The following is a 27,560-nucleotide window of genomic DNA, read 5'->3' as shown; positions in this document are numbered from 1 at the left end:
TTATTCTGTGCAATGGTTTATTCCAGGGGAGCCCCAACCTCGGCCCCCCCAGTCCCCAACAACCGGCCCAACCCCAGCGAACCCGGCCCCAGGGGGCCCCGATGTGCAGCTCGGAAACCGCAGCGTGAGCCACTGGGGAGGGGCCGGCCGGGAGCTCAGGGGCCGGGTCGGGGGCCAGGCCGGGGGCTCGGGGGCCCTGCTGTCCCCTCAGAGCCGGGTGCAGAAACGCAGGTCGCTCCCCTCCATCCGCTGGGCCCATTCGGCATCGAACCACTCGCTCTGCGCCACCGTGAACTGGGTCGTCCAGTCGCCCACTGTGCCTGAAGGGAGAGAACCCAGGCGTCCGGGCTCAGAGCGATGTGACACCTCCCCCGAGCTGGGAGAGAACCCAGGCGTCCGGGCTCAGAGCGATGTGACACCTCCCCCGAGCTGGGAGAGAACCCAGGCGTCCGGGCTCAGAGCGATGTGACACCTCCCCCGAGCTGGGAGAGAACCCAGGCGTCCGGGCTCAGAGCGATGTGACACCTCCCCCGAGCTGGGAGAGAACCCAGGCGTCCGGGCTCAGAGCGATGTGACACCTCCCCCGAGCTGGGAGAGAACCCAGGCATCCGGCTGCCAGTCCCCACCTTTGCGCATGAAGGGGGACACCGCATGGTCGAACACGAAGGGGGGCAGCGTGCTGTAGTTGGCCATGGGGTTCTCCCTCATGCTCTCGAACGACGTGCGCTCGACGATCGTCTCCAGAACCGGCTCCGGCAGCTCCCGGCCCAGGAACCGACCCACCTTCTGGATCTCACCTCTCAGGTCCTGGTGGGGAGAGACAGGGCACTGCCGGGGGGAAGCTCGCAGCGCCGGGGGGGCACTGCCGGGGGGAAGCTCGCAGCGCCGGGGGGGCACTGCCGGGGGGAAGCTTGCAGCGCCGGGGGGCACTGCCGGGGGGAAGCTCCCAGCGCTCACCTGCTTGATATCCTCGTAGAAGAGGTAGAGGATTCGGTGTTCGTCCCTCGCGTCCCACCAGGCGCGGACGTGGTCGAACCAGGAGCCCCAAGGCACTGTCAGAGAGGGGGGGGGGTCAGGCTGGGCTGGGGGGCCCCAGGGCGGGAAGGGGGGGCCAGCAGGCGGGGTTCACTCACCCCCCCCAGCCACAAAGGTCTGTAGATACTGGTCCCAGCGGCCCGGGGCCGGGAGACTCTGGTTCATCCGCTGGAAATGGAAATAGGAGACGGCGTTGTCCTTGGGGTTCCGCGCCACGTAGATCACCTGGGGGAGGGAGAATGGGGAGAGAACCCAGGCGTCCTGGCTCCCCCGTCCCCCCCTCAACCTCCAGCCCCCGCCCCCCCAGGAGAGAACCCAGGCGTCCTGGCTCTCCCCTCCCCCTCCAGCCCCCGCCCCCCAGGTGAGAACCCAGGCGTCCTGACCTTACAGTCCTGCTCCCAGAAGGAGGGGGGCACTAGCTCCAGGGGCAGGTGGGTTTTCAGGGTCCGTGGGGGGGGCATCGCCGCAGCCTCTTCAAACCCTGAACCAGACGGGGACACCAGTGAGTGGGGTCCGGACCCCGCGGCACGAGCCCCTCCCCCTCCCCCTCTCCCGCCGCACGGGGCCCCCTCGAGCCGGCTCACCACGTGGGAGGGGGCGGGGTGGGCAGAGCTCCAGGAAGGGGATGCGCTCGTAAATGGGGGCGCGGCAGCACTTCTGGGGGTCCCCGTCCTGCTGGATCATGTCCACGATCTCCTGAATCCATGTGGTGCCTAGCAGAGAGGAGAGACCTCAGCCCCATGGTGCCCCTCACTCCCGACCCGCAGCCCCGCTGGTGCCCCTCACTCCCGACCCGCAGCCCCCGTCCCCACTCACCTGCCTTGGGGTAGGTGCAGATGAGGAGATCGTCAGGCCGGGCCTGGAAGCCCCATATCTGCCCCCACAGCTCCGCCGTGTCACTGGGCAGCGGGACCCCCCGGACGGCCACCAGCTCGCAGCGAGTGACCATGTCGGGGGTCAGGCCCTGGACTGGCTGCACCTGGGCCATGGGGAGCTGGGGGGAGAGATCGGGGTCAAATTCCCCCTGCAGCTAGTGCCCCGACCCCGCCCCACAGCACCCCCTGCCCCACAGCGCCCCCTACAGCCAGCGCCCCCTGCCCCACAGCGCCCCCTACAGCCAGCGCTCCCCCCACAGCACCCCCCCTACAGCCAGCGCCCCCTGCCCCACAGCACCCCCCCTACAGCCAGTGCCCCCCGCCCCACAGCACCCCCTGCCCCACAGCGCCCCCTACAGCCAGCGCCCCCTGCCCCACAGCGCCCCACCCAGAACGCCCCCCGCAGCCCCGTGCCCGGGTTCTGCTCCCACGCTGCCCCCGGCCGGTGCAGTGGAGTAAATTGGTCCCCCTGGGAACGTGCCCCCACGTGAGGGGCTGTAAGAAACTCGCGGCGGGGGGCTACCGGGGGTGGGGGGTGGGGGGGTTACAGCCGTAGCCGGGGCACCGGGAGCCCGGCCTGGGGCGCCCGGGCTGGCAGGCGCTGGCTGGGGGAGGGGAAATAGAAATGCCCCTTTGCCCCCCACCATTTCCGCAGGCCGGGGGGTCTCAGTGCCACCGGGGTAACTGCTGCCCCCTGTGCCCGGGTTTTACCCTCTGCTCCCCCGAGCCCTGAGTTTCCTCTTAGCCCCGCCCACCCCCGCCTCCAGCTGCTTCACCCCCACCCAGACCCGGCGCCCCCTCTGCCCTTTTTAACCCCCAGCAATAGCAGCCCGCAGAACCCCAAGGGGGGGAAGGGCAGGGACTTCAGCAGACGTTACTGAGCATGCTCAGTACTGTAAGTACCCCAGGGCAGGGAGAACCCAGGAGTCCTGGCTCCCAGCCTCCCCCTGCTCTAACCACCAGCCCCCACTCCCCTCCCAGAGCCTGGGAGAGAACCCAGGAGTCCTGGCTCCCAGCCCCCCTGCTCTAACCCACCAGCCCCCACTCCCCTCCCAGAGCCGGGGAGAGAACCCAGGAGTCCTGGCTCCCAGCCCCCCCTGCTCTAACCCACCAGCTCCCGCTCCCCTCCCAGAGCCGGGGAGAGAACCCAGGAGTCCTGGCTCCCAGCCCCCTCCCCGGCTCTAACCCACCAGCCCCCACTCCCCTTCCAGGGCCGGGGAGAGAACCCAGGAGTCCTGGCTCCCAGCCCCCCTGCTCTAACCCACCAGCTCCCGCTCCCCTCCCAGAGCCGGGGAGAGAACCCAGGAGTCCTGGCTCCCAGCCCCCCTGCTCTAACCCACCAGCCCCCACTCCCCTCCCCGAGCCAGGGAGAGAACCCAGGAGTCCTGGCTCCCAGCCCCCCTGCTCTAACCCACCAGCTCCCGCTCCCCTCCCAGAGCCGGGGAGAGAACCCAGGAGTCCTGGCTCCCAGCCCCCCCGTTCTAACCACCAGCCCCCACTCCCCTGCCAGAGCCAGGAGAGAACCCAGGAGTCCCGGCTCCCCGCCCCCGGTCTGGGCTCTCCATGGGGCCCCCGGGCGGGGCTGGCAGCACTAACCAGTCGCAGGGGGCCCCGTGTGCGGCACCGCGGGACACGGGGCTTTAGGGCGGCTGCACCCCACGGGGGGGGGCGTGAACCCGCTGGGTCCCTGCGCCCCCAGGCCCGGCGGAGCCGAGTGCGGATCCTGCGCGGGTCCCTCACCTCGGGGTGCCCTGGAGAGGGGCCTCCGGCTCCGGCCCGGCAGAGCCTCCAGCGCCGGGTTCGCACCAAGCCCGGACACGCGAGTCTCTGCCCCGCCACGGGGCGCAGCCCGGAGAGCGGGGGACGGGGCGGGGGCCGGGGCGTGGAGCAGCCGGAAAACGAGGGGGGTGGGGCAGGACGGGAGGCGCCGTGGGGAAGGGGTAGGGGAGCGGGGCGGGAGGGGCTGTGGGGGGCAGGACGGGAGGGGCGGGGTGTGTGGGGCGGGGGGGGCTGAGGGGGTAAGGGGAGGGGCGGGGTATGTGGGGCAGGGCGGGAGGGCTGTGGGGGGCGGGGTGTGGGGCAGGACGGGAGGGGCGGGGGGGGAGGGGCTGTGGGGCGCAGGACGGGAGGGGCGGGGTGTGGGGCAGGACGGGAGGGGCGGGGTGGGAGGGGCTGAGGGGGTCAGGGGAGGGGCGGGGTGTGGGGCAGGGCGGGAGGGGCTGTGGGGGGCAGGACGGGAGGGGCGGGGTATGTGGGGCAGGGCGGGGTGTGGGGAGGGGCGGGGTGTGGGGCAGGGCGGGAGGGGCTGTGGGGGGGCAGGACGGGAGGGGCGGGGTGTGTGGGGCGGGGCAGGGGGGGCTGAGGGGGTCAGGGGAGGGGCGGGGTATGTGGGGCAGGGCGGGGGGGCTGTGGGGGTCAGGGGAGGGGCGGGGTATGTGGGGCAGGGCAGGGGGGCTGTGGGGGGCGGGGGGGGGCTGAGGGGGTCAGGGGAGGGGCGGGGTATGTGGGGCAAGGCTGGGGGGGCTGTGGGGGGCAGGCTGGGGAGGGGTGTGTGGGGCGGGGCGGGAGGGGCTGTGGGGGGCAGGACGGGAGGGGCGGGCTGTGGGGGGCGGGGTGTGGGGGAGGGCGGGGGGGGGCTGTGGGGGGCAGGACGGGAGGGGCGGGCTGTGGGGGGCGGGGTATGTGGGGCAGGGCGGGGAGGGGCCCGGGCGGGCGGGGCAGTTTCTCTAGCCCCGCCAGGCAGCCCAGGCTGCCTCAGTTTCCCTCCGGCCGCTGTGCGGCTGTCCCGGGGGGAGGGGCAGCTCGGGGAGGGTGGAGCCGGGATAGGCCCCGCCCCCGAAGGGACCCGCGAATTTCCCTGAGCCCCGCCCCTCCCCACCGACGCGGAGCGATGACGTCATCGACGACCCCCCCCGATGCCGGGCTCGGACTGTGGGCAAAGTAAGGGCGGAAGTAGCGTCAAGGGGCGGGGCCCCGCCGCGGAGGCGCTTCCTGCTTCCGGCGCAGCCGCGGGATGGTGCTGATCAAAGAGTTGTGAGTGGGGGGGCGCTGGGGGCTCCCGGCTCTGACCCCGCCCCCCTTTCTCTCTCCGCAGCCGCGCGCTGCTGCCCTGCTCCCTGGAGGCGGTGAGACCCGGGGGCGGGGCCCGCTGGGAGGGGCGGGGCATGGGCTGGCTGGAGGGGGCGGGGTCATGGGCTGGACAGAGGGGCGGGGCTAGCCGGAGGGGGCAGGGCTGGCTGAAGGGGCGGGGTCATGGGCTTGCCAGAGGGGGCGGGGCTAGCTGGAGGGGGCGGGGTCATGGGCTGGCCGGAGGGGGCGGGGCATGGCCTGGCCGGAGGGGCGGGGGGATGCACTGGCTGCGTGGGGGCAGGGCGCTGGACTCACGCCGTCCCCCCCCCAGTACCAGGTGGGGCAGCTGTTGGCAGTGGCGGGGGCCAGCAGGAACACGGGGGGTGGGGAGGGCATCGAGGTGCTGGCCAGCGAGCGCCGGGCGAGGCCGGCCGTGCACCCACACGCCACCCCCTGCACAGGCGAGTGACCCGGGGGCAGCGGGACTCGGGGGCTGTTGGGCAGGGGGATGTGGGGGGAAGGGGCGGCACGGCGGGTGGGGGCCAGGGGAGTTAGGAGCTGGGGGCGGGGCTGGTGGGGTGGGTGGGGCGGGTGGGGGCCGGGGGAGTTAGGAGCTGGGGGCGGGGCTGGTGGGGTGGGTGGGGCGGGTGGGGGCCAGGGGAGTTAGGAGCTGGGGGCGGGGCTGGTGGGGCGGGTGGGGGCCGGGGGAGTTAGGAGCTGGGGGCGGGGCTGGTGGGGTGGGTGGGGCGGGTGGGGGCCAGGGGATTTAGGAGCTGGGGGCGGGGCTGGTGGGGCGGGTGGGGGCCGGGGAGTTAGGAGCTGGGGGCGGGGCTGGTGGGGTGGGTGGGGCGGGTGGGGGCCGGGGGAGTTAGGAGCTGGGGGCGGGGCTGGTGGGGCGGGTGGGGGCCAGGGGAGTTAGGAGCTGGGGGCGGGGCTGGTGGGGCAGGTGGGAGCCAGGGAGTTAGGAGCTGGGGGCGGGGCTGGTGGGGTGAGTGGGGCGGGTGGGGGCCGGGGGAGTTAGGAGCTGGGGGCGGGGCTGGTGGGGTGAGTGGGGCGGGTGGGGCGGGTGGGGGCCGGGGAGTTAGCTGCTCTCCAAGGGAGGGCTGGGGAGGTGGGAGGCGCCCCCAGGGTGGGGGTGGGGCTGGTGGAGTGGGGCGGAGCCCCGGCCCCTGGCTCTGAGCCCCGCGTGCTCCCCCCACAGCAAGGTGCCCGGCTTGGTGAAGATGTTGGCGCCCGAGGGCTCCCTGCTGTGCCACGAGAAGGCCTGGAAGTCCCACCCCTGCTGCCGCCCCGGTGAGCCCCTGCAACGGGCGCTGGCCTGGGGCGGGGGCGGGGGAGTTTTACTGGGACGGGCTGCATGGGGGCGGGTGTGACGCAGCAGGGCCTGTCTGTGTGGGGGAGGGGAGGGCAGGGGGTGACTTTAGGTGAGGGCCTGTGACCTGAGCCAGGCAGGGGGAGGGGGAGTCAACACCTTTGCTGGGAAGCTGGACAAGGCTGGAGAGGGGTTGTCAGTGTCGGTTTGGGGCTGGGGGGTGCAGTGCAGGGAACCCCAAGCTGGGGTCTAAGCTCCCTGAACCCCCAGAAGGACTTGATTGAGGGGTCCTGGTTGTGCCCACAAGCTCTGCTGTATCCTGCGTTCCTGTTGTCCAATAAACCTTCTGTTTTACTGGCTGGCTGAGAGTCACTGGGGGTCCCAGGAAGAGGGGGGCAGGGCCGGACTTCCCTACACTCCATGACTCTGGTGGCAGCGGTGGGATCGACTGCACCCCGGGAACGGCGCTTCCTGCAGTAAGTGACTGGGGAGCAGTAAAACGAAGGGGGACTGACGGGGGCCAGGTGGGCTGAAGAGACAGAGAGAGACGGTTTCAGGGGGCGATTAACCCCTGGGAGAGTGTGACCAGAGAGCAGGACTTTGCAGTAACAGGGTCCCCCGGGGGGATCGCAGGAGCAGTCCCAGGGGCGGAGGAGTCTGCAGCTCGACCCTGGCAGAGAGGGGGTGACCTGAAGAAGGGCTGGTGCACGAGGGGTCCCCCTGGAACCGGTGGGAAGCTGAGAGCACAGGCTGGCGAGGGGCCGGCAGGAAGATGTTTGCTAAGCACCTTAAGAGAGACCTGGTGGAGCTGTGCAGGCAGAGGGGGCTGCGCATTGGGAGGTCCACCAAAGACCAGCGAATCGCCCAGCTGGAGGAGACGGATCGCTTGGGTGAACCGAGCCCTGTCCCAGAGGGAAGCCGCCCAGCGGACACAGTGGGGGCCCTGGGCCCTGACATGGCTGGGGGGGGCCAGACTGCTGCCGAGGCCACCCCGAGACCCTGCCCCCCTATACCTAGGGGAGGGGTTGGCGGAAGCCCAGTGAAACCGAGGGCACCCTGACCCCGGCGGCCAGCAGGGGATCGTCCCGGCGGAGCTCCCCGTCCCTGGAACGGATGCGGCTGGAATATGACAGGGAGCTGAGACAGGAAGAGCTCGAGTTAAGGAGGCAAGAACTGAGGCAGGAACGGGAGAGACAGCGTCAGCGTGAGGAGAACCAGCGCCAGCAGGAGCGGGAGGAGAAGGAGAAGCAGCGTAAACATGAGCTGGAACTGGCCCGGCTGGGGAGCAGCGGGGCCCCGGCTGCGGTGAGTGAGGGGGGGCCCAAGCCTACAAAGAGCTTCGGTAAGAACTTCCTGGCCCGGCGTAAGGAGGGGGAGGACATAGACACCTTCCTGACGGCCTTCGAGAATGCCTGCGAGCTGCACCAGGTTGACCCTGCAGACAGGATCCGGTGCCTCACCCCCTTACTGGACCCCACCGCCGTGGAGGTGTACAGCCGAATGAGAGGGGCGGAGGCGGGGGACTACGAACTGTTCAAACAGGCCCTGCTCCGCGAGTTTGGGCTGACCCCGGAGATGTACCGGAAGAGGTTCCGGAGTCAACGTAAAACCCAGGAGGTCACATACCTACAACTGGTCAACCGGGCGCAGGGGTACGCCCGCAAGTGGACAGCTGGGGCCCAAACTAGAGAGGACCTGCTTGACCTATTCGTACTGGAGCACCTGTATGAGCAGTGCCAATCCGACCTGAGGCTGTGGTTGATGGACCAGAAGCCGGAGAACCCGTAGCGCGCAGGCCAGCTGGCCGACGAGTTTGTGGACAGTCGGGCAGGGGATGACGGGAGGAGTCTCGAAGGAGCAGGCCTGCCTCAACGCAGAGAGAGAGTCACCATGGGACCTCCCAGCGGGGGCCTATGGAGAACCCCCACCAAAGGGGAACATCCAGCGTCAGGTCCGTCCGACCCAATCAAGGGGACCCACGAGACATGGGCTGCTTTCACTGTGGCCAACGAGGCCACATACGGGCCCAGTGCCCCAAGCTCAGGGACAGACCGAGCAGACCCAACCCACAGAGGGTTAACTGGGTAAAGACCCAATCGGACGAGGGGCAGCGTTCGCAGGAAAGGGGGGCTGGCTGCGTACCACCTGGGAAGGAGGGAGGAGGGCCCCAGGTCTGCTCCTCTGGGGGGCTGGATGCTCCAGACTCCGAGTTTTTGGTTTACAGGGTGTGCACGGGGCTGCCCCTCCGGAGCGAGTGCCTTGCTCCCCTGGAGGTGGATGGGAGGGAGGTCACTGGGTACTGGGACACGGGCGCAGAGGTGACACTGGCCCGGCCCGGGGTGGTGGCCCCAGATCGGATGGTGCCTGACACCTACCTGACCCTTATGGGTGTGGGTGGGACCCCATTCAAGGTGCCCGTGGTGAGGGTACACCTGAAATGGGGGGCCAAGGGGGGCCCCAAGGATGATTGTCACGGAGTGTGGGGGAGTCCGGCCCTGCACCCCTCTTCCTGGTCTCACAGTGACTCTCAGCCAGCGAGTAAAACAGAAGGTTTATTGAACAACAGGAACACAGGATACAGCCCAGCTTGGGTTCAGAGCCAGGACCCCTCAATCTGGCCTTTCTGGGGGGTTCAGGGTGCTTAGATCCCAGCCTAGGATCCCCTGGAACCCACCTCCCAGCTCCCAACCGAAGACTGATTCCACTTCCCCCCTCCCTTTGTCTAGCTACAGCCAGAGGTGAGACCTCCCCTCCCCCAGGCCAGGCTCATGTTACAGCTGCAGACCTGTCTCTGCCTACCAAGCACACAGACAGCCCCTGCTCCATCACACCCAAGGATGTGGGGGTACACCCCCATTTGCCCACAGAGGTGTTAATGGGGGGGACCTGGAGGTCTGGCCAAGCAACGCCCGGGGTGTCCTGGTCGTGACCCGTAGTCAGAGTCGGCGCAGGGCACTGCGCTCCGACAACGGGGAAGGTACTCTGCCCGAGGCGCAGGACCCTGACCTGGTGGGGAGGGAACGCCCAAGAACACGGCTCAAGAAGGCTGCAGCCTCAGACCCAGCCGGTGAGAGAGAGCAGGTCCCCATCCCTGTCCCAGTGGCTGAGTTCCAGGCCGAGGTGCAGAAGGATCCCTCCTTGCAGAAGCCCAGGGACCAGGCCAACCTCAGTGCAGCACAGACCATGAGGAGAGGTTGCAAGGAGAGGTTCCTGTGGGAGAAGGGGTTCCTGTACCAAGAATGGGCTCCCCCCGGGGAGGTGGAGTCATGGGGGATTAGGAGGCAGCTGGTGGTTCCCCAGAAGTTTCGCCCCAAGCTCCTGTACCTGGCCCATGACATCCCCCTCGCCGGGCACCAGGAAATCCGGCGCACCAGGCATAGGCTGCTTCAGAACTTTTACTGGCCTGGGGTCTTTACCCATGTCCGACAGTACTGCCAATCCTGTGACCCCTGCCAGCCGGTGGGGAAGGCCCGGGACAAGGGGAAAGCAGCTCTGAGGCCTTTGCCCATCATAGAAGAGCCTTTCCAGAAGGTGGCCATGGACATGGTGGGACCTCTCAGCAAGGCGACCCGGTCAGGGAAGAAATACATCCTGGTGGTGGTAGATTTCGCCACTCGATACCCTGAGGCGGTGGCCTTGTCCTCTACCGAAGCAGACACCGTGGCGGATGCGCTGCTGACCATTTTCAGCCGGGTGGGGTTCCCCCAGGAAGTCTTAACGGACCAGGGGTCCAACTTCATGTCGGACCTGCTCCAGTCCCTGTGGGAGAAATGTGGGGTCCGACCCAGCTGGGCCTCAGCGTACCACCCCCAGACCAACGGGCTGGTGGAGAGGTTCAACGGGACGCTAAAGATGATGCTAAAAACATTTATGCACCAGCACCCACAGGACTGGGACAAGTACTTACCTCACCTGCTGTTTGCGTACAGGGAGGTACCCCAGGAATCTACCGGTGTGACAGAGCGATTCTGGCGGGATCCAACTGAGAGTGCCAAATCAGGACCAATTGCTCAAATAGGGCAGTCACAGCCCTAGGCTGGGGTTTTTCCACCTCTAAGGCAAACCAAACCAGCCAGACAAAAAGGACTTTGGTCTCACCCCACTGGCTAACCACAAGTCACACAAGCAATTTCCTTAGACACACCAGTCTCCCAGTATCACCACCAGTGCACTCGTCCTGGGGATGAATGGTTATGAAAACCAACACCCCAATAAAGAAAAAGGTTCTCTCGATCCCAAAAGATCAAGCCCCAGACCCAGGTCAATATACACATCAGATCTTACCCACAAATCACGCTGTTGCCAATCCTTTAGAATCTAAAATCTAAAGGTTTATTTACAAAGGGAAAAAGGTAGAGATGAGAGGTAGAATTGGTTAAATGGAATCAATTACATACAGTAATGGCAAAGTTCTTAGTTCAGGCTTGCAGCAGTGCTGGAGTAAACTGCAGGTTCAAATCAAGTCTCTGGAACATCCCCCGCTGGGATGGGTCAACAGTCCTTCGTGCAGAGCTTCAGTTTGTAGCAAAGTCCTTCCAGAGGTCAGAAGCAGGATTGAAGACAAGATGGAGATGAAGCATCAGCCTTATATAGACTTTTCCAGGTGTAAGAATCTCTTTGTCTTCACTGTGGAAATTTACAGCAAAATGGAGCCTGGAGTCACATGGGCCAGTCCCTGCATACTTTGCTGAGTCACAAGGCGTGTCTGCCTTCTCTCCATGGGTCCATTGTGTAGCTGACGGTCCTTAATGGGCCATCAAACAGGCTAGGCAGAGCTAACACCAGCTTGTCTGGGAGGCTTCCCCCAGAAGCACAGCACAAACTTGAAATACAGACAGCATAGAGCCAACATTCATAACTTCAACTAAAAATGATACAGACATATAGACAGCATAATTATAATCAGCAACCCAGAACCTGGTCTTAGACACCTTATATGACCCCCTTTACTTAGGATTTGGAGCCACTACAGGACCTTGGTTGCAACCCATGTTCTATATGGTCCCCATTTATATCAATAACGTCACACCCCCAACGCAAAATTGATGCAGGAAGGGATGACAAAACATCGCTGACTGCATCCCAAGAGCCCCCTTTCCTTGGGTCTGTCTCACTACAGCTAGTGTTGGGCTAGAGGCCGTACCAGTGTATAACCGAAATGGTTTATCAAAGTCATGTTCAATAACATGAATGGATCTCTTTACAAACTCAAGGTATAACTTGGTTAGCTTTTGCAGCATGGTTCCTGTATGTTTCATGTGATCTTGCCAAGAGCTAAAGAAAATAGCTACTTTATCCATACCAGTTCTGGCCAATGTTTTGAACCCAAATAACATTAAACCAATGTAGATATTGAGGTTGTTCATAGTACAGGAATCTTGGCATTTAGCCATGAAAGCAATATGGTAGTGTGCCTCAGTTTCCCCTTTCATACAGCACATCAGGTCTGGAATGTATTTTCCCCTGTGAAAAGTTCCAACACTGTTTACATGCATTAACTGTGAAACATCAGTATAGCAAGGCCCTTTAACATAAAGTGTGTTTTCATGTATTCCTTTCAACATGTTTAAGGGATTTTCCAAAAGATTAGGCACATTGTACATTGTTACAGTTCTTGGCCATAGCAACACATTAGTTACAAAAATTAGCATTAGCAATAACAACAAATTCATTGCAAGTGTCCATTTACAATCATGTTTGTCATGCCACACCCTTGGCTCAATACCATTGGAGTTTGGGCATTTTAGGGTTAACCTGTGGCTTCCCTTTGCAAAATTCAGTCTTCTCTTTCCTTCTGGATTAAACCCTGATTTCTCTTGCTTAACAGAATTCACTGGCTGATGGGGCGGGCCCTCTGTGCTAACAGCTATTAGCAATTCTGTCTTCTCCCTGCCAGCCAAGTAATTCGCATCAACACAGACACTAGCTTTTAACTCTTCAGCTGCTATGGATTCCAAGGCTGGACTTTGTCTCACAGAGGTACCACACAAATCCAAAGAGTCTAAGGGTGAGAGCTGGCTTGCTCTCCCCTGCCTCCTCAAGCATTTAGCCATACAACTGTTCTGCTCTGAAACACCAGTAACTGAATCTGTCCTCAGATCCTGAAGCACAGACTGCTCACTTACAGATTCAGCATGGAGACATTCCTGTCCCAACAGCATTGTCTCCCCACCAACAAGCTGGCCACACACAGCCAGGTGGTTATAGGGCTGCTCAACTTCCTTAACAGCTTCTACTCCACCTGAGACCTTTTCAAAGCTGCCCACACTGGATCTCTCAAAAGGAAAGTCAGTGGATCCATTCACAACAGAAAATTTCTGGCTGTTAGGAACTGAAACTTTCTTGATTAAATCACTTTTACACCCTTCAGTTGCAGTAAACTGCTTGCACAGGCTACCATGAGGATTCCTTTCCCTAGGAGCTTCTCTAAGCAGCAATTCACCCCTCACAGAAATTCTGCCCTTCCCCTCTTCACCTAGGGCTTGCTCTACAGGAACACTTCCCTGAGCAACCACAGATGCTACAGACTTTCTAGATAACAGGTTAGAAACAATCTCCTTCCCTTGGCCATGAACAAGTTCAGGAATCTTTTCCTTCTTGCTACAAGTTGTCAAACTGTCAGTCGGTAACACAATTAAATCACCTTTATGCTCTCCTTGTGCCCTGGCTGGGGTATCACCCTGATCAGACAGAGTTGCTGCACCCTTTTCCAACCACACATGAGCAACTGGCAAACCACAAGCACCAGAATTGTCTGTTCTCTGGGATTTTGCTAAGACACTAACTGGATGCAACCTAGTCACAGTGCCATTCTCCCCAGCAGACCCAAACTCAGGACCATTCCCTTCCTGGGCTTTAGCTGTATTTACAACCAACTTCGAGACAACTGAATCACCCTCAACCATCACAGGCTGACAGGCACCTTCTGTCTGCTCCACAGACACAGAAGAGCCGGAGACACATTCTCCTTTACCAGACACACAGCTTGGGATTTTACTTCCCTTGTCCCAGCACACAGGGCTGTTCACAGACAACTGCTTGGAGACTGGGGTAGCTTCCTTCATAGGCAAGTCAATACCCCTGACAGACACAGGCACATTCCCTTCACTGTCACATTTCTCCACACAGGAAACAGGTAAGGGATATGGACACTCATCTTCCACTATCCCTCCCTTCCCAAACTGCTGATTAGACAAAGCCATCAGCTCACAAGGCTGCCTAGGCTCCTCCAAACTTTCCCTGCCAGGCACATTGCCTCTTCCAACAGATAAGCTGCTGCTCTTTTCACTACACTGAGCTACTTTTAGCAAATCACAGTTACCCATTTCAGGTTTACTTCTACAAGCTGCACTAGCCACCAATCCATTACCCATTACAAATTTACCCTTTCCTTCCTCAGTTAGGGCTTTAACCTGACCATTTACTTTAATCTGCTCCTGAGAAACCTTTTCCTCCCCAATGAGATCTTTCTGCTCTTGATCTAACTCCAGATTCCCTTCTGAGACATCAGACAGACATTCAGAAACTTCATTCCCAGACACACTGCTTTTTTGCACAGACAAACCTTTGGAGCAACCCACCTCAGGCAAATTATTGCCCACAATAGACACAGGTTTAAGATTATTCCTCTCCTGTGACTGGCTACCTGGATTGAACAAAGCTTTAACATTTTCCCCAATTAAAAGATCTTTAGGCAATAACTTCCTGACGCCAGCTATCACCTCATGCTGAGCCCCATTCCACTCAAGGTGGATTCTGGCTAAAGGCACACGGACAGTAAACTCACAGAGGATCACAACATTCACACTCTGATTTGGTAAATAATCTTCCTCTTTGACCAGATCTGCTCTAACAAGAGTGATGTTAGAAGCCATAATTTGCCCTAAACAGCTTTTACCATTGACTTTTACACACTCTATGAATTTTCCATTACCATTCCCATCCATAGCACTGGCACAATTTATGGGGCCACCCCCTACTGAACCCACAGTAACAGCATTGACATAAAAGGTGGCATTGTTGGGGTACATTTGGTTACCCCCAGACAACTGCTCAGAGTTATACAACATACCAACATTGTTACCAACTGGACTTTCAAGAGGATACAGTCTCTGCTTTTCTTCCATTGCTTTTTTGACTTGGAGCTGGAGTCTAGCTGTCTCCTGTTGCATCTGTCGAGTTTTCTCCTCAGCAGCCAGCAGCTCCAGACGCCTCTTACGAGCTTTTTCTTCTCTCTTAGCAACTTCTTTCTTTCTCTCATCAGCCTCTTTCTCCATTCGAATTTCTGCCAGTTCTTGCTCATAATCAAACTGCAGACTGTCTCTCAAGGCTTGCAGTTTCCTTGCTTTTCCTGATGCTCTCTGTCGCATGGTCACTGATCTTTAACCAACCAAACTCTCAATCCCAAAGTTAAAATTTGGATAGCGTGGGGTTCTGACCCAAAGCTTAATTGACCTGGTTCTGTGGATCCAAGCACGACTACGCCACTGTGACAGAGCGATTCTGGCGGGATCCAACTGAGAGTGCCAAATCAGGACCAATTGCTCAAATAGGGCAGTCACAGCCCTAGGCTGGGGTTTTTCCACCTCTAAGGCAAACCAAACCAGCCAGACAAAAAGGACTTTGGTCTCACCCCACTGGCTAACCACAAGTCACACAAGCAATTTCCTTAGACACACCAGTCTCCCAGTATCACCACCAGTGCACTCGTCCTGGGGATGAATGGTTATGAAAACCAACACCCCAATAAAGAAAAAGGTTCTCTCGATCCCAAAAGATCAAGCCCCAGACCCAGGTCAATATACACATCAGATCTTACCCACAAATCACGCTGTTGCCAATCCTTTAGAATCTAAAATCTAAAGGTTTATTTACAAAGGGAAAAAGGTAGAGATGAGAGGTAGAATTGGTTAAATGGAATCAATTACATACAGTAATGGCAAAGTTCTTAGTTCAGGCTTGCAGCAGTGCTGGAGTAAACTGCAGGTTCAAATCAAGTCTCTGGAACATCCCCCGCTGGGATGGGTCAACAGTCCTTTCGTGCAGAGCTTCAGTTTGTAGCAAAGTCCTTCCAGAGGTCAGAAGCAGGATTGAAGACAAGATGGAGATGAAGCATCAGCCTTATATAGACTTTTCCAGGTGTAAGAATCTCTTTGTCTTCACTGTGGAAATTTACAGCAAAATGGAGCCTGGAGTCACATGGGCCAGTCCCTGCATACTTTGCTGAGTCACAAGGCGTGTCTGCCTTCTCTCCATGGGTCCATTGTGTAGCTGACGGTCCTTAATGGGCCATCAAACAGGCTAGGCAGAGCTAACACCAGCTTGTCTGGGAGGCTTCCCCCAGAAGCACAGCACAAACTTGAAATACAGACAGCATAGAGCCAACATTCATAACTTCAACTAAAAATGATACAGACATATAGACAGCATAATTATAATCAGCAACCCAGAACCTGGTCTTAGACACCTTATATGACCCCCTTTACTTAGGATTTGGAGCCACTACAGGACCTTGGTTGCAACCCATGTTCTATATGGTCCCCATTTATATCAATAACGTCACAACCGGGTTCTCGCCTTTCGAACTGTTATATGGGAGGCGGGTAAGGGGGCCTTCAAACTCCAGGCCACCTGGGAAGGGCCCTTCAAGGTTGTCAACCAGCTAAATGAGGTAAACTATGTGGTGGAGCTGTCGAACCGGGCGCACCACTGCCGGGTGTACCGTGTGCATATGATGAAGCCATATTATGACAGGGGGAATGTGGTGTTGGCCGTGTGTGGACACTGGGAGGAGCAGGGAGATGACCCTTTAGTGGATCTATTCCCAGGGACAAAGGCTGGTTCCCCCCTGGAGGCGATTCCCCTCTCTGATCAGCTGACCCTGGCCCAGCAGGCTGAGATCAGAGGGGTGCTGCATCTATATTACAGACCGGTAAGTCTAACGTCAGTACCGGGCAAATTAGTTGAAACAATAGTAAAGAATAAAATTGTCAGACACATAGAAAAACATAAACTCTTGAGCAATAGTCAACATGGTTTCTGTAAAGGGAAATCGTGTCTTACTAATCTATTAGAGTTCTTTGAAGGGGTCAACAAACATGTGGACAAGGGGGATCCGGTGGACATAGTGTACTTAGATTTCCAGAAAGCCTTTGACAAGGTCCCTCACCAAAGGCTCTTGCGTAAATTAAGCTGTCATGGGATAAAAGGAAAGGTCCTTTCTGTTATATCCTTGGGGCAGCCGGTGTAGGAAGCAATCACTTGAGGCCAGAGAGCAGACAGCTAACCAAAACCTCCATTTTATTTACAGACACAGAGAGCTCACTCAGCCGGTTGAAACCGGCTGAGCTATCCCTTAATAGTCTAACTCAGTTGCCATAGTAACAAAACCCCTGACAACCAAATACACAACACTTTCATGGATTGAGAACTGGTTGAAGGACAGGGAACAAAGGGTAGGAATTAATGGTCAATTCTCAGAATGGAGAGGGGTAACTAGTGGTGTTCCCCAAGGGTCAGTCCTAGGACCAATCCTATTCAATTTATTCATAAATGATCTGGAGAAAGGGGTAAACAGTGAGGTGGCAAAGTTTGCAGATGATACTAAACTACTCAAGATAGTTAAGACCAAAGCAGATTGTGAAGAACTTCAAAAAGATCTCACAAAACTAAGTGATTGGGCAACAAAATGGCAAATGAAATTTAATGTGGATAAATGTAAAGTAATGCACATTGGAAAAAATAACCCCAACTATACCTACAACATGATGGGGGCTAATTTAGCTACAACGAGTCAGGAAAAAGATCTTGGAGTTATCGTGGATAGTTCTCTGAAGATGCCCACGCAGTGTGCAGAGGCGGTCAAAAAAGCAAACAGGATGTTAGGAATCATTAAAAAGGGGATAGAGAATAAGACTGAGAATATATTACTGCCCTTATATAAATCCATGGTACGCCCACATCTCGAATACTGTGTACAGATGTGGTCTCCTCACCTCAAAAAAGATATTCTAGCACTAGAAAAGGTTCAGAAAAGAGCAACTAAAATGATTAGGGGTTTAGAGAGGGTCCCATAGGAGGAAAGATTAAAGAGGCTAGGACTCTTCAGTTTGGAAAAGAGAAGACTAAGGGGGGACATGATAGAGGTATATAAAATCATGAGTGATGTTGAGAAAGTGGATAAGGAAAAGTTATTTACTTATTCCCATAATACAAGAACTAGGGGTCACCAAATGAAATTAATAGGCAGCAGGTTTAAAACAAATAAAAGGAAGTTCTTCTTCACGCAGCGCACAGTCAACCTGTGGAACTCCTTGCCTGAGGAGGTTGTGAAGGCTAGGACTAGAACAATGTTTAAAAGGGGACTGGATAAATTCATGGTGGCTAAGTCCATAAATGGCTATTAGCCAGGCTGGGTAAGAATGGTGTCCCTAGCCTCTGTTCGTCAGAGGATGGAGATGGATGGCAGGAGAGAGATCACTTGATCATTGCCTGTTAGGTTCACTCCCTCAGGGGCACCTGGCATTGGCCACTGTCGGTCGACAGATACTGGGCTAGATGGACCTTTGGTCTGACCCGGTACGGCCTTTCTTATGTTCTTATGTTCTTATATACCGACAGCTGTTTTCCAACCAGCCTGGGCGCACTAATTTGACTGTCCACCGGGTGGAGACCGGGTCACATCCCCCTATAAGATGCTCCCCTTTTCGGGTCACCGGGAAAACTGCCCTGGACCTGGAAAGAGAGGTCAGGGACATGCTGGCTTTGGGGATGATCCAGCCGTCCGCCAGCCCCTGGGCCTCACCAGTGGTGCTGGCACAGTCTGCGAGGGGGGGCGACGGGGGGGCGTTACTGGCACAGTCTGCGAGGGGGGGTGACGGGGGGGCGTTACTGGCACTGCCTGCGAGGGGGGGCGACGGGGGGGCGTTACTGGCACTGCCTGCGAGGGGAGGCGACGGGGGGGCCGTTACTGGCACTGCCTGCGAGGGGGGGCGTTACTGGCCCTGCCTGCGAGGGGGGGCGACGGGGGTCGTTACTGGCACTGCCTGGGAGGGGGGGCGACGGGGGGGCGTTACTGGCACTGCCTGCGAGGGGGGGCGACGGGGGGGCGTTACTGGCACTGCCTGCGAGGGGGGGCGACGGGGGGGCGTTACTGGCAGTGCCTGCGAGGGGGGGCGACGGGGGGGCGTTACTGGCACAGTCTGCGAGGGGGGGCGACGGGGGGTGTTACTGGCACTGCCTGCGAGGGGGGGCGACGGGGGGGCGTTACTGGCAGTGCCTGCGAGGGGGGGCGTTACTGGCACTGTCTGCATTGGTGCTGGATGGGGCTGGGATATCAGGGGGTGACTTCACTTGAGGGACGATACCTGAGCCGAGAGAAGGGTGGGGCCAGGTGACACCTGCCCCCCGAAACTGGCCAAAGGCTGGAGGAGGAGCCGGGGGAGGAGTGAGACAGCTGGGGGGGGTGCAGTTTGGAGCTAGCTGGGGAAACAGAGCGAGCCCAGAACCGGGGTCTGGGCTCCCCCCAGAGGGACCTGGCTGGGGGGTCCTGGTTGTACCTACAAGCCCTGCTTGGGACTGTCCTGTCGGCTAATAACCCTGCTGTGTTCCCGGCTGGCTGAGAGTCCCGGGGAACCGCAGGACGAGGGGGGTGCAGGGCCCTGACTGCCCCAGACTTCGTGACAGCCACACACCTGGCCGGATGGGGGGGTGGGAGCCCGGACGCCTGGGTTCTCTGCTGTTGATGTTAGCTGCTAATCTCCCCATCTCTCTCTCTCTCTCTCTCTCTCTCTCTCTCTCGTTCCTGCTGGCCTGGGGCCTGGGGCTGCAGTTCTCACAGTCAGTGCCGTGCGGGTGGGGGATCCCCCCTGGGACTCCGTCCCCGGGATCTGGCCTCCCGTTGTCTTGCTGTGTCTGCCCCGCGGGAGGTGTTGGCGGGGGCAGTAGATGCCCGCGTAGAACCGGTTGCTAACGGGGCAGCCCGGCTTCCCCAGGGGGCAAGTTAAAGGCCCTGGGGCTCCCAGCAGGGGCTGCAACCCCCGGCCCTTTAAATTGCCGCCAGAGCCCCCCTGCTGGAGCCCTGGGGCAGGGCCGGGGGCTCTGGGGCCTATTTACAAAGTCTGGGGCTCTGCCTGCTTCTACCGCCCTGGCCCTTTAAATACCCCCGAGCCCCGGGCTGCTGCTGCTACCCCGGAGGGGGAGGGGGAGGAGGGGTCAGTCGGGGGCAGGATGTGGGGGGAGACAGGCACGTGGGGTTCCCTACCGGGTCTGGGGCGGCTGGGAGCCCGGACGCCTGGGTTCTTAGGGTTGTGGGAGCTCATCACTGGGGTGGGGGGTCTGTGGGGTTCTGGGCTCTGCGACCGCCCCCCACTTGCGCCTCGCCCCCCAGAACCAGCGCAGGAGGGACGATTTCATCCTCAAGATCGAGACGTGGCACAAACCCGACCTGGGCACCCAGGACAATGTAAGTCAGCCCCGCCCCCAGTACCGCCAGCCCCGCCCCCTGGCAGCCCCGCCCCCCAATACACTCCATGGCCTGGCCAGGCCCTGTCCCCCATCAGCCCCGCCCCCAGTACCGCCAGCCCCGCCCCCTGGCAGCCCCGCCCCCCAATACACTCCATGGCCTGGCCAGGCCCTGTCCCCCATCAGCCCCGCCCCCAGACACGCCCCCTGGCAGCTCCGCCTCCAGTACACTCCATGGCCAGGCCCCACCCCCCGTCAGCCCCGCCCCCGGTGCCCCCAGCCCCACCCCCTGTCAGCCCCGCCCCCGGTGCCCCCAGCCCCGCCCCCCAGTACGCCCCATGGCCAGGCCAGGCCCCACCCCCCATAAGCCCCGCCCCCGGTGCCCCCAGCCCCGCCCCCCAGTACGCCCCATGGCCAGGCCAGGCCCCGTCCCCCATCAGCCCCGCGCCTGGTGCCCCCCATGGCCAGGCTAGAGCCCATCCCTGTCAGCCCCGCCCCCAGGTCCCCTAGCTCCCCCCCTGTCAGCCCCGCCCCCAGGTCCCCTAGCTCCGCCCCCTGTCAGCCCCGCCCCCGGTGCCCCCCCATCAGCCCAGCCCCCGGGGAAGGAGGCCAAAGCAGGGGAGAGCCCTGAGGGTGGGTGTCCCCCCTTAGGAGTGAGACCACTTACCCATAATGCTCTGCTCCCCCCTCGCTGACGGCTCCCTCCCTGCCCGGGGCAGGTTCACGGTCTGGACACGGAGACATGGAAGGACGTGGAAGTCGTTCACATAGACATCGCTGACCGGACCCAGGTGTCCGAGGAGGTGAGAGCCCCTCCACAGCTGATGCCCCTCACTCCCGACCCGCAGGCCCTGCCAGCCCAGCCGTGCCCCCCCAGCTCTGCCGGTGCCCCTCACTCCCGACCCGCAGCCCCTGCCAGCCCAGCCCTGCCCCCCCCGCTCTGCCGGTGCCCCTCACTCCCGACCCGCGGGCCCTGCCAGCCCAGCCCTGCCCCCCCAGCCCTGCCGGTGCCCCTCACTCCCGACCCGCAGCCCCTGCCAGCCCAGCCCTGCCCCCCCCCAGCTCTGCCGGTGCCCCTCACTCCCGACCCGCAGCCCCCTGCCAGCCCAGCCCTACCCCCAGCGCTGCCGGTGCCCCTCACTCCCGACCCGCAGCCCCCTGCCAGCCCAGCCCTGCCCCCCCCCAGCTCTGCCGGTGCCCCTCACTCCCGACCCGCAGCCCCCTGCCAGCCCAGCCCTACCCCCAGCCCTGCCGGTTCCACACACTCCCGACCCCCAGCCCCTGCCAGCCCAGCCCTGCCCCCCCAGCCCTGCCTGTGCCCCTCACTGCCGACCCGCAGCCCCTGCCAGCCCAGCCGTGCCCCCCCCAGCCCTGCCGGTGCCCCTCACTCCCGACCCGCAGCCCCTGCCAGCCCAGCCCTGCCCCCCCAGCTCTGCCGGTGCCCCTCACTCCCGACCCGCAGCCCCCTGCCAGCCCAGCCCTACCCCCACCGCTGCCGGTGCCCCTCACTCCCGACCCGCAGCCCCCTGCCAGCCCAGCCCTGCCCCCCCCCAGCTCTGCCGGTGCCCCTCACTCCCGACCCGCAGCCCCCTGCCAGCCCAGCCCTACCCCCAGCCCTGCCGGTGCCCCTCACTCCCGACCCGCTGCCCCTGCCAGCCCAGCCCTGCCCCCCCAGCCCTGCCAGTGCCCCTCACTGCCGACCCGCAGGCCCTGCCAGCCCAGCCCTGCCACCCCCAGCCCTGCCGGTGCCCCTCACTCCCGACCTGCAGCCCCTGCCAGCCCAGCCCTGCCCCCCCCCCCAACTCTGCCGATGCCCCTCACTCCCGACCCGCAGCCCCTGCCAGCCCAGCCCTGCCCCCCCCAGCTCTGCCGGTGCCCCTCACTCCCGACCCGCAGCCCCTGCCAGCCCTGCCCTACCCCCAGCCCTGCCAGTGCCCCACACAGCCGACCCCCAGGCCCTGCCAGCCCAGCCCAACCCCCAGCTCTGCCGGTGCGCCGCGCTCCCCACCCGCAGCCCCTGCCAGCCCAGCCGTGCCCCCCCCAGCTCTGCCGGTGCCCCTCACTCCCGACCTGCAGCCCCTGCCAGCCCAGCCCGGCCCGCCCCAGCTCTGCCGGTGCCCCTCACTCCTGACCCGCAGCCCCTGCCAGCCCTGCCCTGCCCCCCCCCAGCTCTGCCGGTGCCCCTCACTCCTGACCCGCAGCCCCTGCCAGCTCAGCTCTGCCCCCCCCAGCTCTGCCGGTGCCCCTCACTCCCGACCCGCAGCCCCTGCCAGCCCTGCCCCCCAGCTCTGCTGGTGCCCCTCACTCCCGACCCGCAGCCCCTGCCAGCCCAGCCCTGCCCCCCAGCCCTGCTGGTGCCCCTCACTCCCGACCCGCAGCCCCTGCTAGCCCAGCCCTGACTGCAGGGTGTCCGGAGGCGGGTCAGCACCTCCCTCCCTCCCTCTCTCTGTGCCAGGGTTACAAAGCAGACGAAGATCCGGCTCTTTTCACTTCCGTGAAGACGGGGCGAGGGCCACTCGGTCCAGCCTGGAAGGTACCTGCTGCCTACTGGCTTAGATCAGGGAGAGAGAGGGGAGGGGCTGGGAACCCGGACTCCTGGGTTCGCGGTGCCATGTCTGCTCCTGTTTGCGTCGTCACATTGAACACGGCGTCTGTGCAGGGAAATCAGCCTCCCCAACGTGAGAATTACGGGGGGTCGACAGGTGGACAAGGGGGACCCAGGGGATATAGGGAACGTGGACGAGGCCCCTCGCCAAAGGCTCTTCGCCAAGTCAGCTGCCAGGGGATGGAGGGAAGGTCTCCGCGTGGGTCGGTCACTGGTGACAAGACGGGAACAAAGGGCAGGAATAAACGGTCAGTTCTCAGCCTGGAGAGAGGTAAATCGTGGGGTCCCCCAGGGGCCTGTGCTGGGCCCCGTCCCAGTCAACAGGCATAAACGATCTGGAAAAAGGGGTGAACAGGGAGGTGGCAACATCTGCAGACGATACAAAACTCCTCAAGGTAGTTCAGTCCCAGGCAGCCTGCGAAGAGCGACAAAGGGTCCCTCAAAACTGGGGGACTGGGCAACAACCTGGCAGGTGAAATTCGGTGCTGAGAAATGCAAACCCTGCACATTGGAACCCCCCAGCCCAGCTCTAGATCAGCTGGTCCCACTCCAGGACGATCCTGGAGTCACTGTGGATGGTTCTCTGCAAAGCGCCCCTCAACGTGCAGCCGCAGCCGAACGGCCACAGAATGTTGGAACCATTAGGAAAGGGAGAGAGAAAATCTCATATTGCCTCATAAATCCCTGTGTCCCGGAGCCCCCGGGCGCTGCTCTGGAGCTGCTCCCCACCAAGCCAGGCAGGACTCTGGGAGCCTCCTCTCCCTCGGAGCAGCCTGTCTGCAGGGCAAGAAGCTCCCACGGCTTCACCTCCTGGGTCTCTCCTGGGAGCATTCAGCCTCCTCTGCCCCTCCGTGCGCTTCCCACAGCGAGTCCGCCCTGGCGGGGTCCTGGGGGGGCCACAGGGTCCTGCCCCCCCACTGCGCAGGCAGACGTGACTCTCAGCCAGCCAGTGACACAGAGGTTTATTAGGCGACAGGAACGCCGCGTAGGGCAGAGCTCGTTAGCACAGAAATCAGGGACTTTCAGCCAAGTCCAACTTGGCGGGAGGGGGGCCCAGAGCCAGGGCTGGTCCCGCCCCCCCCCCCCCAAGCCAGCCCAGACCGACTCGCTTCCAGCTGCCTGGCCCCTGCCCGGCCCATTGCTCCTCCTCCGGCCTTTGTCTCACCCGGGCCAAGAGTCACCTGGTGTCATCCCCCTCCTGGGTCTCTGGTGGGGCCACAGCATCCCTGCAGGCAGCTGGAGCAGCCCCCGCAAGTCACACACCCCTATTCCCACCACCTGGGCATTGGTGCAGCACACAGGGAAACTGAGGCACACACGGCTCTCATGCCAAAGAGTAAGACTCACATAGGCTCACCTACAACATAACAAGGGAGAATCCCCGTTCATCACACATGGGACGCCCACACCTTGACCGCTGTGTAGATCTGGTCGCCCCACCTCGAAGCAGACCCACGGGCACTGGAAAAGGTTCAGCAAAGGGCACAAAGGGTGAGGGGTCTGGAACGGCAGCTGTGGGAGGAGATTGGTCAGACGGGGGCTGGCCAGCTTGGGAAAGAGACGGCTAAGGGGGGTATGGTAGAGGGCTATAAAATCCTGACGGGGGGAGAAAGTAGACAGGGAGTGTTATTTACTCCTGCTCCTACCACAAGAACTAGGGGTCACCCGATGACGTTAGTCGGCAGCAGGTTTCAAACAAACACAGGCCGTATTTCTTCCCCCAACGCCCGGCCAGCCGGGGAACTCGGTGCCAGGGGGATGCTGTGAAGCCAAGGCTATAACAGGCTTCAACCAGGAACTGGCCACGTTCCTGGAGGATGGGTCCATCGCTGGCTAGTAGCAGGATGGGTCCATCGCTGGCTAGTAGCAGGATGGGCCGGGACGCAGCCCCTGCTCTGGGTGTCCCTTGAGACACAACAAATCCTGCCCCTTGGCAGGGCTGAGGCGATGTCCCTTGGGGCCCTGGTCGGGCGGCAGCGGCTGGGGCTGGGCGCCGAGCTGGACACTGGATCCGGCTCCAGCGGGGATGGACCGAGCAGGGCGGCTCCGTTCTTACGTCCCTCGTGTCCTTTCCTAGGGGGAATTGGCCAGGAACAAGGGGTCTCCCCACATGTGCGCTACAAGCTGGTGACGGTGAACTTCCCTGGTGCGGCCTGCAGGGCCGCCTGCAGCAATTCACACACAAGGTGAGACGGCGCCGGGCGGCCCCCGGGCAGGGACACGGGGCCGATCCCCTCCAGGGGGCGCCGGCTCCCACCCGCCCCGGGCCGGGACACGGGGCCATTCGCCTCCAGGGGGCGCCGGCTCCCACCCGCCCCGGGCCGGGACACGGGGCCATTCGCCTCCAGGGGGCGCCGGCTCCCACCCGCCCCGGGCAGGGACACGGGGCTGATCCCCTCCAGGGGGCGCCGGCTCCCACCCGCCCCGGGCCAGGGACACGGGGCCGATCCCCTCCAGGGGGCGCCGGCTCCCACCCGCCCCGGGCCGGGGACACGGGGCCGATCCCCTCCAGGGGGCGCCGGCTCCCACCCGCCCCGGGCCGGGGACACGGGGCCGATCCCCTCCAGGGGGCGCCGGCTCCCACCCGCCCCGGGCCGGGGACACGGGGCTGATCCCCTCCAGGGGGCGCCGGCTCCCACCCGCCCTGGGCCGGGACACGGGGCCATTCGCCTCCAGGGGGCGCCGGCTCCCACCCGCCCCGGGCCGGGACACGGGGCCGATCCCCTCCAGGGGGCGCCGGCTCCCACCCGCCCCGGGCAGGGACACGGGGCTGATCCCCTCCAGGGGGCGCCGGCTCCCACCCGCCCCGGGCAGGGACACGGGGCCCTTCCCCTCCAGGGGGCGCCGGCTCCCACCCGCCCCGGGCCGGGGACACGGGGCCCTTCCCCTCCAGGGGGCGCCGGCTCCCACCCGCCCCGGGCAGGGACACAGGGCCCTTCCCCTCCAGGGGACGCCGGCTCCCACCCGCCCCGGGCAGGGACACGGGGCCGATCCCCTCTAGGGGGCGCCGGCTCCCACCCGCCCCGGGCAGGGACACGGGGCTGATCCCCTCCAGGGGGCGCCGGCTCCCACCCGCCCTGGGCCGGGGACACGGGGCCCTTCCCCTCCAGGGGGCGCCGGCTCCCACCCGCCCCGGGCAGGGACACGGGGCCCTTCCCCTCCAGGGGGCGCCGGCTCCCACCCGCCCCGGGCCTGGGACACGGGGCCCTTCCCCTCCAGGGGGCGCCGGCTCCCCCCCGCCCCGGGCTGCGGACACGGGGCCCTTCCCCTCCAGGGGGCGCCGGCTCCCCCCCGCCCCGGGCCGGGGACACGGGGCCCTTCCCCCCCAGGGGGCGCCGGCTCCCCCCCGCCCCGGGCCGGGCTCGCTGGCTCAGGGGTGGGGAACGGGACACGGGGCCTGGCCCCTCTGGCCCCTCTGGCCCCCCAATATGACGCTCGCTCTGTCTCTGCCCCTAGCAAGAGCAACGGCTTTTCACCAGTTTCAACCGGCAGCTCTTCTGCTGGCTGGACAAGCGGGTGGATCTGAGCATGGACGACATTCGCCGCATGGAGGAGGAGACGCAGAAGGAGCTGGACGAGGTGGGGGCGGGGGGGATCTGCCCCCTGGGGGGGAGGCAGGTTCCTGTGGGGGCGGGGCTAGCCAGGGCTTAACCCCGCCCTCTCCCCCTTGCAGATGAGGCAGAAAGGCGCAGTGCGGGGGCTGACGGCCGGGACGAGTGACCCCCGGCCGGTGCCAGCAGGACACTGACGTGGTACGTGGGGGAAGGGGGCGCTGGGTCTGGAGGACTCCCCCAGCTGTCCACCTTCCCTGGATTGGGGCTTTGAGCTGAGGGGTGAGGGGCTCTCAGGACAGGAATTGGGGGGCTGGATCTGGGGTCCCCGGTCTCTTGCTAACGCCCCCGTCTCCCCTAGGACTCTGCCCCCTCCCACCTGGGAGCGAGGACCCAGCTGCCTTCGTGGGACCCCAGGGATCCCCCTTCTCTCTCCGTCCAGCTGGAGGCGCTGGGGACCCCCTGCCCCGACTGATCACGGGCTAGTGAGCTCTGGTGGGACAGGGGCAGTGGGGGGGGCTGGCCCTGGCAACCCCCCCAGCTCTCCCAGGTTCCAGCACGTTCCTGTCCCCCCTGGAATCATGGCGGGGGGAGCAGGGAGCCCCCGGAGGCTGATTTTCAGGGTCGGGGAGGGGAGGATACCCCGGGCCGGGCGGCGTCTAATGGGCTCCATGCGCCCGGGGTGGGGGCAGTGGGGGGATCTGCCCCCAGGGCCCCCCCACGTTCTCTAACTCAGCTTGTCAGACCCGAGCTGTGGCCGACGCTGCTGGGGGCTCCGCTCTGGGGGGCGCCGCGGGCTGCCGGGCCGGGGATGCCCAGTGGGTCCTGGCCCGAAACTGCCTCTCATATGGGAACTGCTGGAAACCACCTGCCCGGCTGGGGGCGGGGTGGGGGGAAAGTTCCCTGTGGGGGCCCCCCTGCTTCTGGGAATCCACTCCTCCTCCCTTGGGTGGGGCCACGGGCTGGCCACACCCCCTCCCCATATGCAAATTACCCCACCTGGAGCCTCCTTGCGCTGGGGGGCCACAGGTGGGGCCCCCGCCTGGCTCCAGCGCTCCTGGGCTCTGCTCTGAGCTGGGGCTCGGGTGCCTCGTCTGGGGCCCGTGGGGGGATCTCCCGGGGGGGCTGGAGGCAGGAACCAGTGGCGGCCGCCTGGGGGGGGGAACTGGGGGGCTGTGCCCGGAGGGGTGTCCCGGCCCAGGCGCTGCCCATGATGCGGCTCCGGGGAAAAGGGACCAGAAACAGCCCCGGTGCCGGGCACAGCTGGTTTCGCCTGGTGCTTTCACTTAAAGCCAGCAGCTCACGTGAGGCTGATCTGGGAAACCACGGCCCAGCGCCGGCGAGGGGTCCTGTGCCCAGCCCCAGCGTCAGGTGAGGGGCCCAGATAGGATGGGGTGAGACCGACATTCTCCTTAGGACAAAGCTTCTGGGAAATCCGCCTGCCCCGGGTGAAACCCCCTCGCTTTCCCCGCCACCAGCTCTCGCTCTGCGCCGGTTTCTTTAGCTCAGAGATTCATGATGCAACCCCAGAGCTTCCTGCAATTACCCCACTCCACTGCCCCCCCAGCACCGCAACTCAGCTGTGTGCTGGGGGGGGGCAGGGCTGGGCTGGCAGGGGCTGCGGGTCGGGAGTGAGGGGCACCGGCAGAGCT

The 27,560-nt window shown here is 63.0% G+C and overlaps 2 protein-coding genes and 1 long non-coding RNA gene across 5 annotated transcripts; 2 read left to right on the top strand and 1 right to left on the bottom strand.

Moving 5' to 3' along the window:
- Window positions 1–3: 3 nt before the first annotated feature.
- Window positions 4–3,848, bottom strand: LOC123368507 (sulfotransferase 1C2-like). Of its 3 annotated transcripts, none has more exons than XM_045013355.1 (8): window positions 3,651–3,848; window positions 1,852–2,029; window positions 1,620–1,748; window positions 1,419–1,516; window positions 1,134–1,203; window positions 958–1,052; window positions 627–807; window positions 4–320 (listed from the first exon to the last, which is right to left on the bottom strand). In XM_045013355.1, the coding sequence occupies exons 2-8, from the start codon at window positions 2,021–2,023 to the stop codon at window positions 208–210; spliced, it is 858 nt and encodes a 285-aa protein (XP_044869290.1). In that variant the 5' UTR covers window positions 2,024–2,029; window positions 3,651–3,848; the 3' UTR covers window positions 4–207. The 3 variants fall into 3 exon arrangements, with proteins under 3 accessions (XP_044869290.1, XP_044869288.1, XP_044869289.1); XM_045013353.1 differs by having other exon boundaries at window positions 1,134–1,260; window positions 3,651–3,838; XM_045013354.1 differs by lacking the exon at window positions 3,651–3,848 and adding an exon at window positions 3,507–3,640 and having other exon boundaries at window positions 1,134–1,260.
- Window positions 3,849–4,916: 1,068 nt separating this feature from the next.
- On the top strand, window positions 4,917–16,178 carry LOC123368551. Its single transcript, XR_006578819.1, has 3 exons — window positions 4,917–5,035; window positions 6,181–6,272; window positions 16,119–16,178. It is a non-coding gene; the product is annotated as an uncharacterized LOC123368551 (long non-coding RNA).
- Window positions 16,179–18,611: 2,433 nt separating this feature from the next.
- LOC123369167 (phosphatidylinositol transfer protein alpha isoform-like) lies at window positions 18,612–27,560 on the top strand. Its single transcript, XM_045014527.1, is given in 10 exon segments — window positions 18,612–18,632; window positions 19,595–19,753; window positions 20,472–20,555; window positions 22,208–22,285; window positions 24,435–24,471; window positions 24,474–24,497; window positions 24,500–24,543; window positions 25,814–25,936; window positions 26,031–26,109; window positions 26,270–27,560. Coding segments are annotated over 9 exon segments (645 nt in total). The 3' UTR covers window positions 26,106–26,109; window positions 26,270–27,560.

This window comes from Mauremys mutica, chromosome 4 (assembly GCF_020497125.1).
Source record: "Mauremys mutica isolate MM-2020 ecotype Southern chromosome 4, ASM2049712v1, whole genome shotgun sequence".
In the NCBI taxonomy this organism is placed as follows: Eukaryota; Metazoa; Chordata; order Testudines; family Geoemydidae; genus Mauremys; species Mauremys mutica.
The sequence above is the reverse complement of the archived record's forward strand: the minus strand, read 5'-3'. Positions and strand labels throughout refer to the sequence as shown.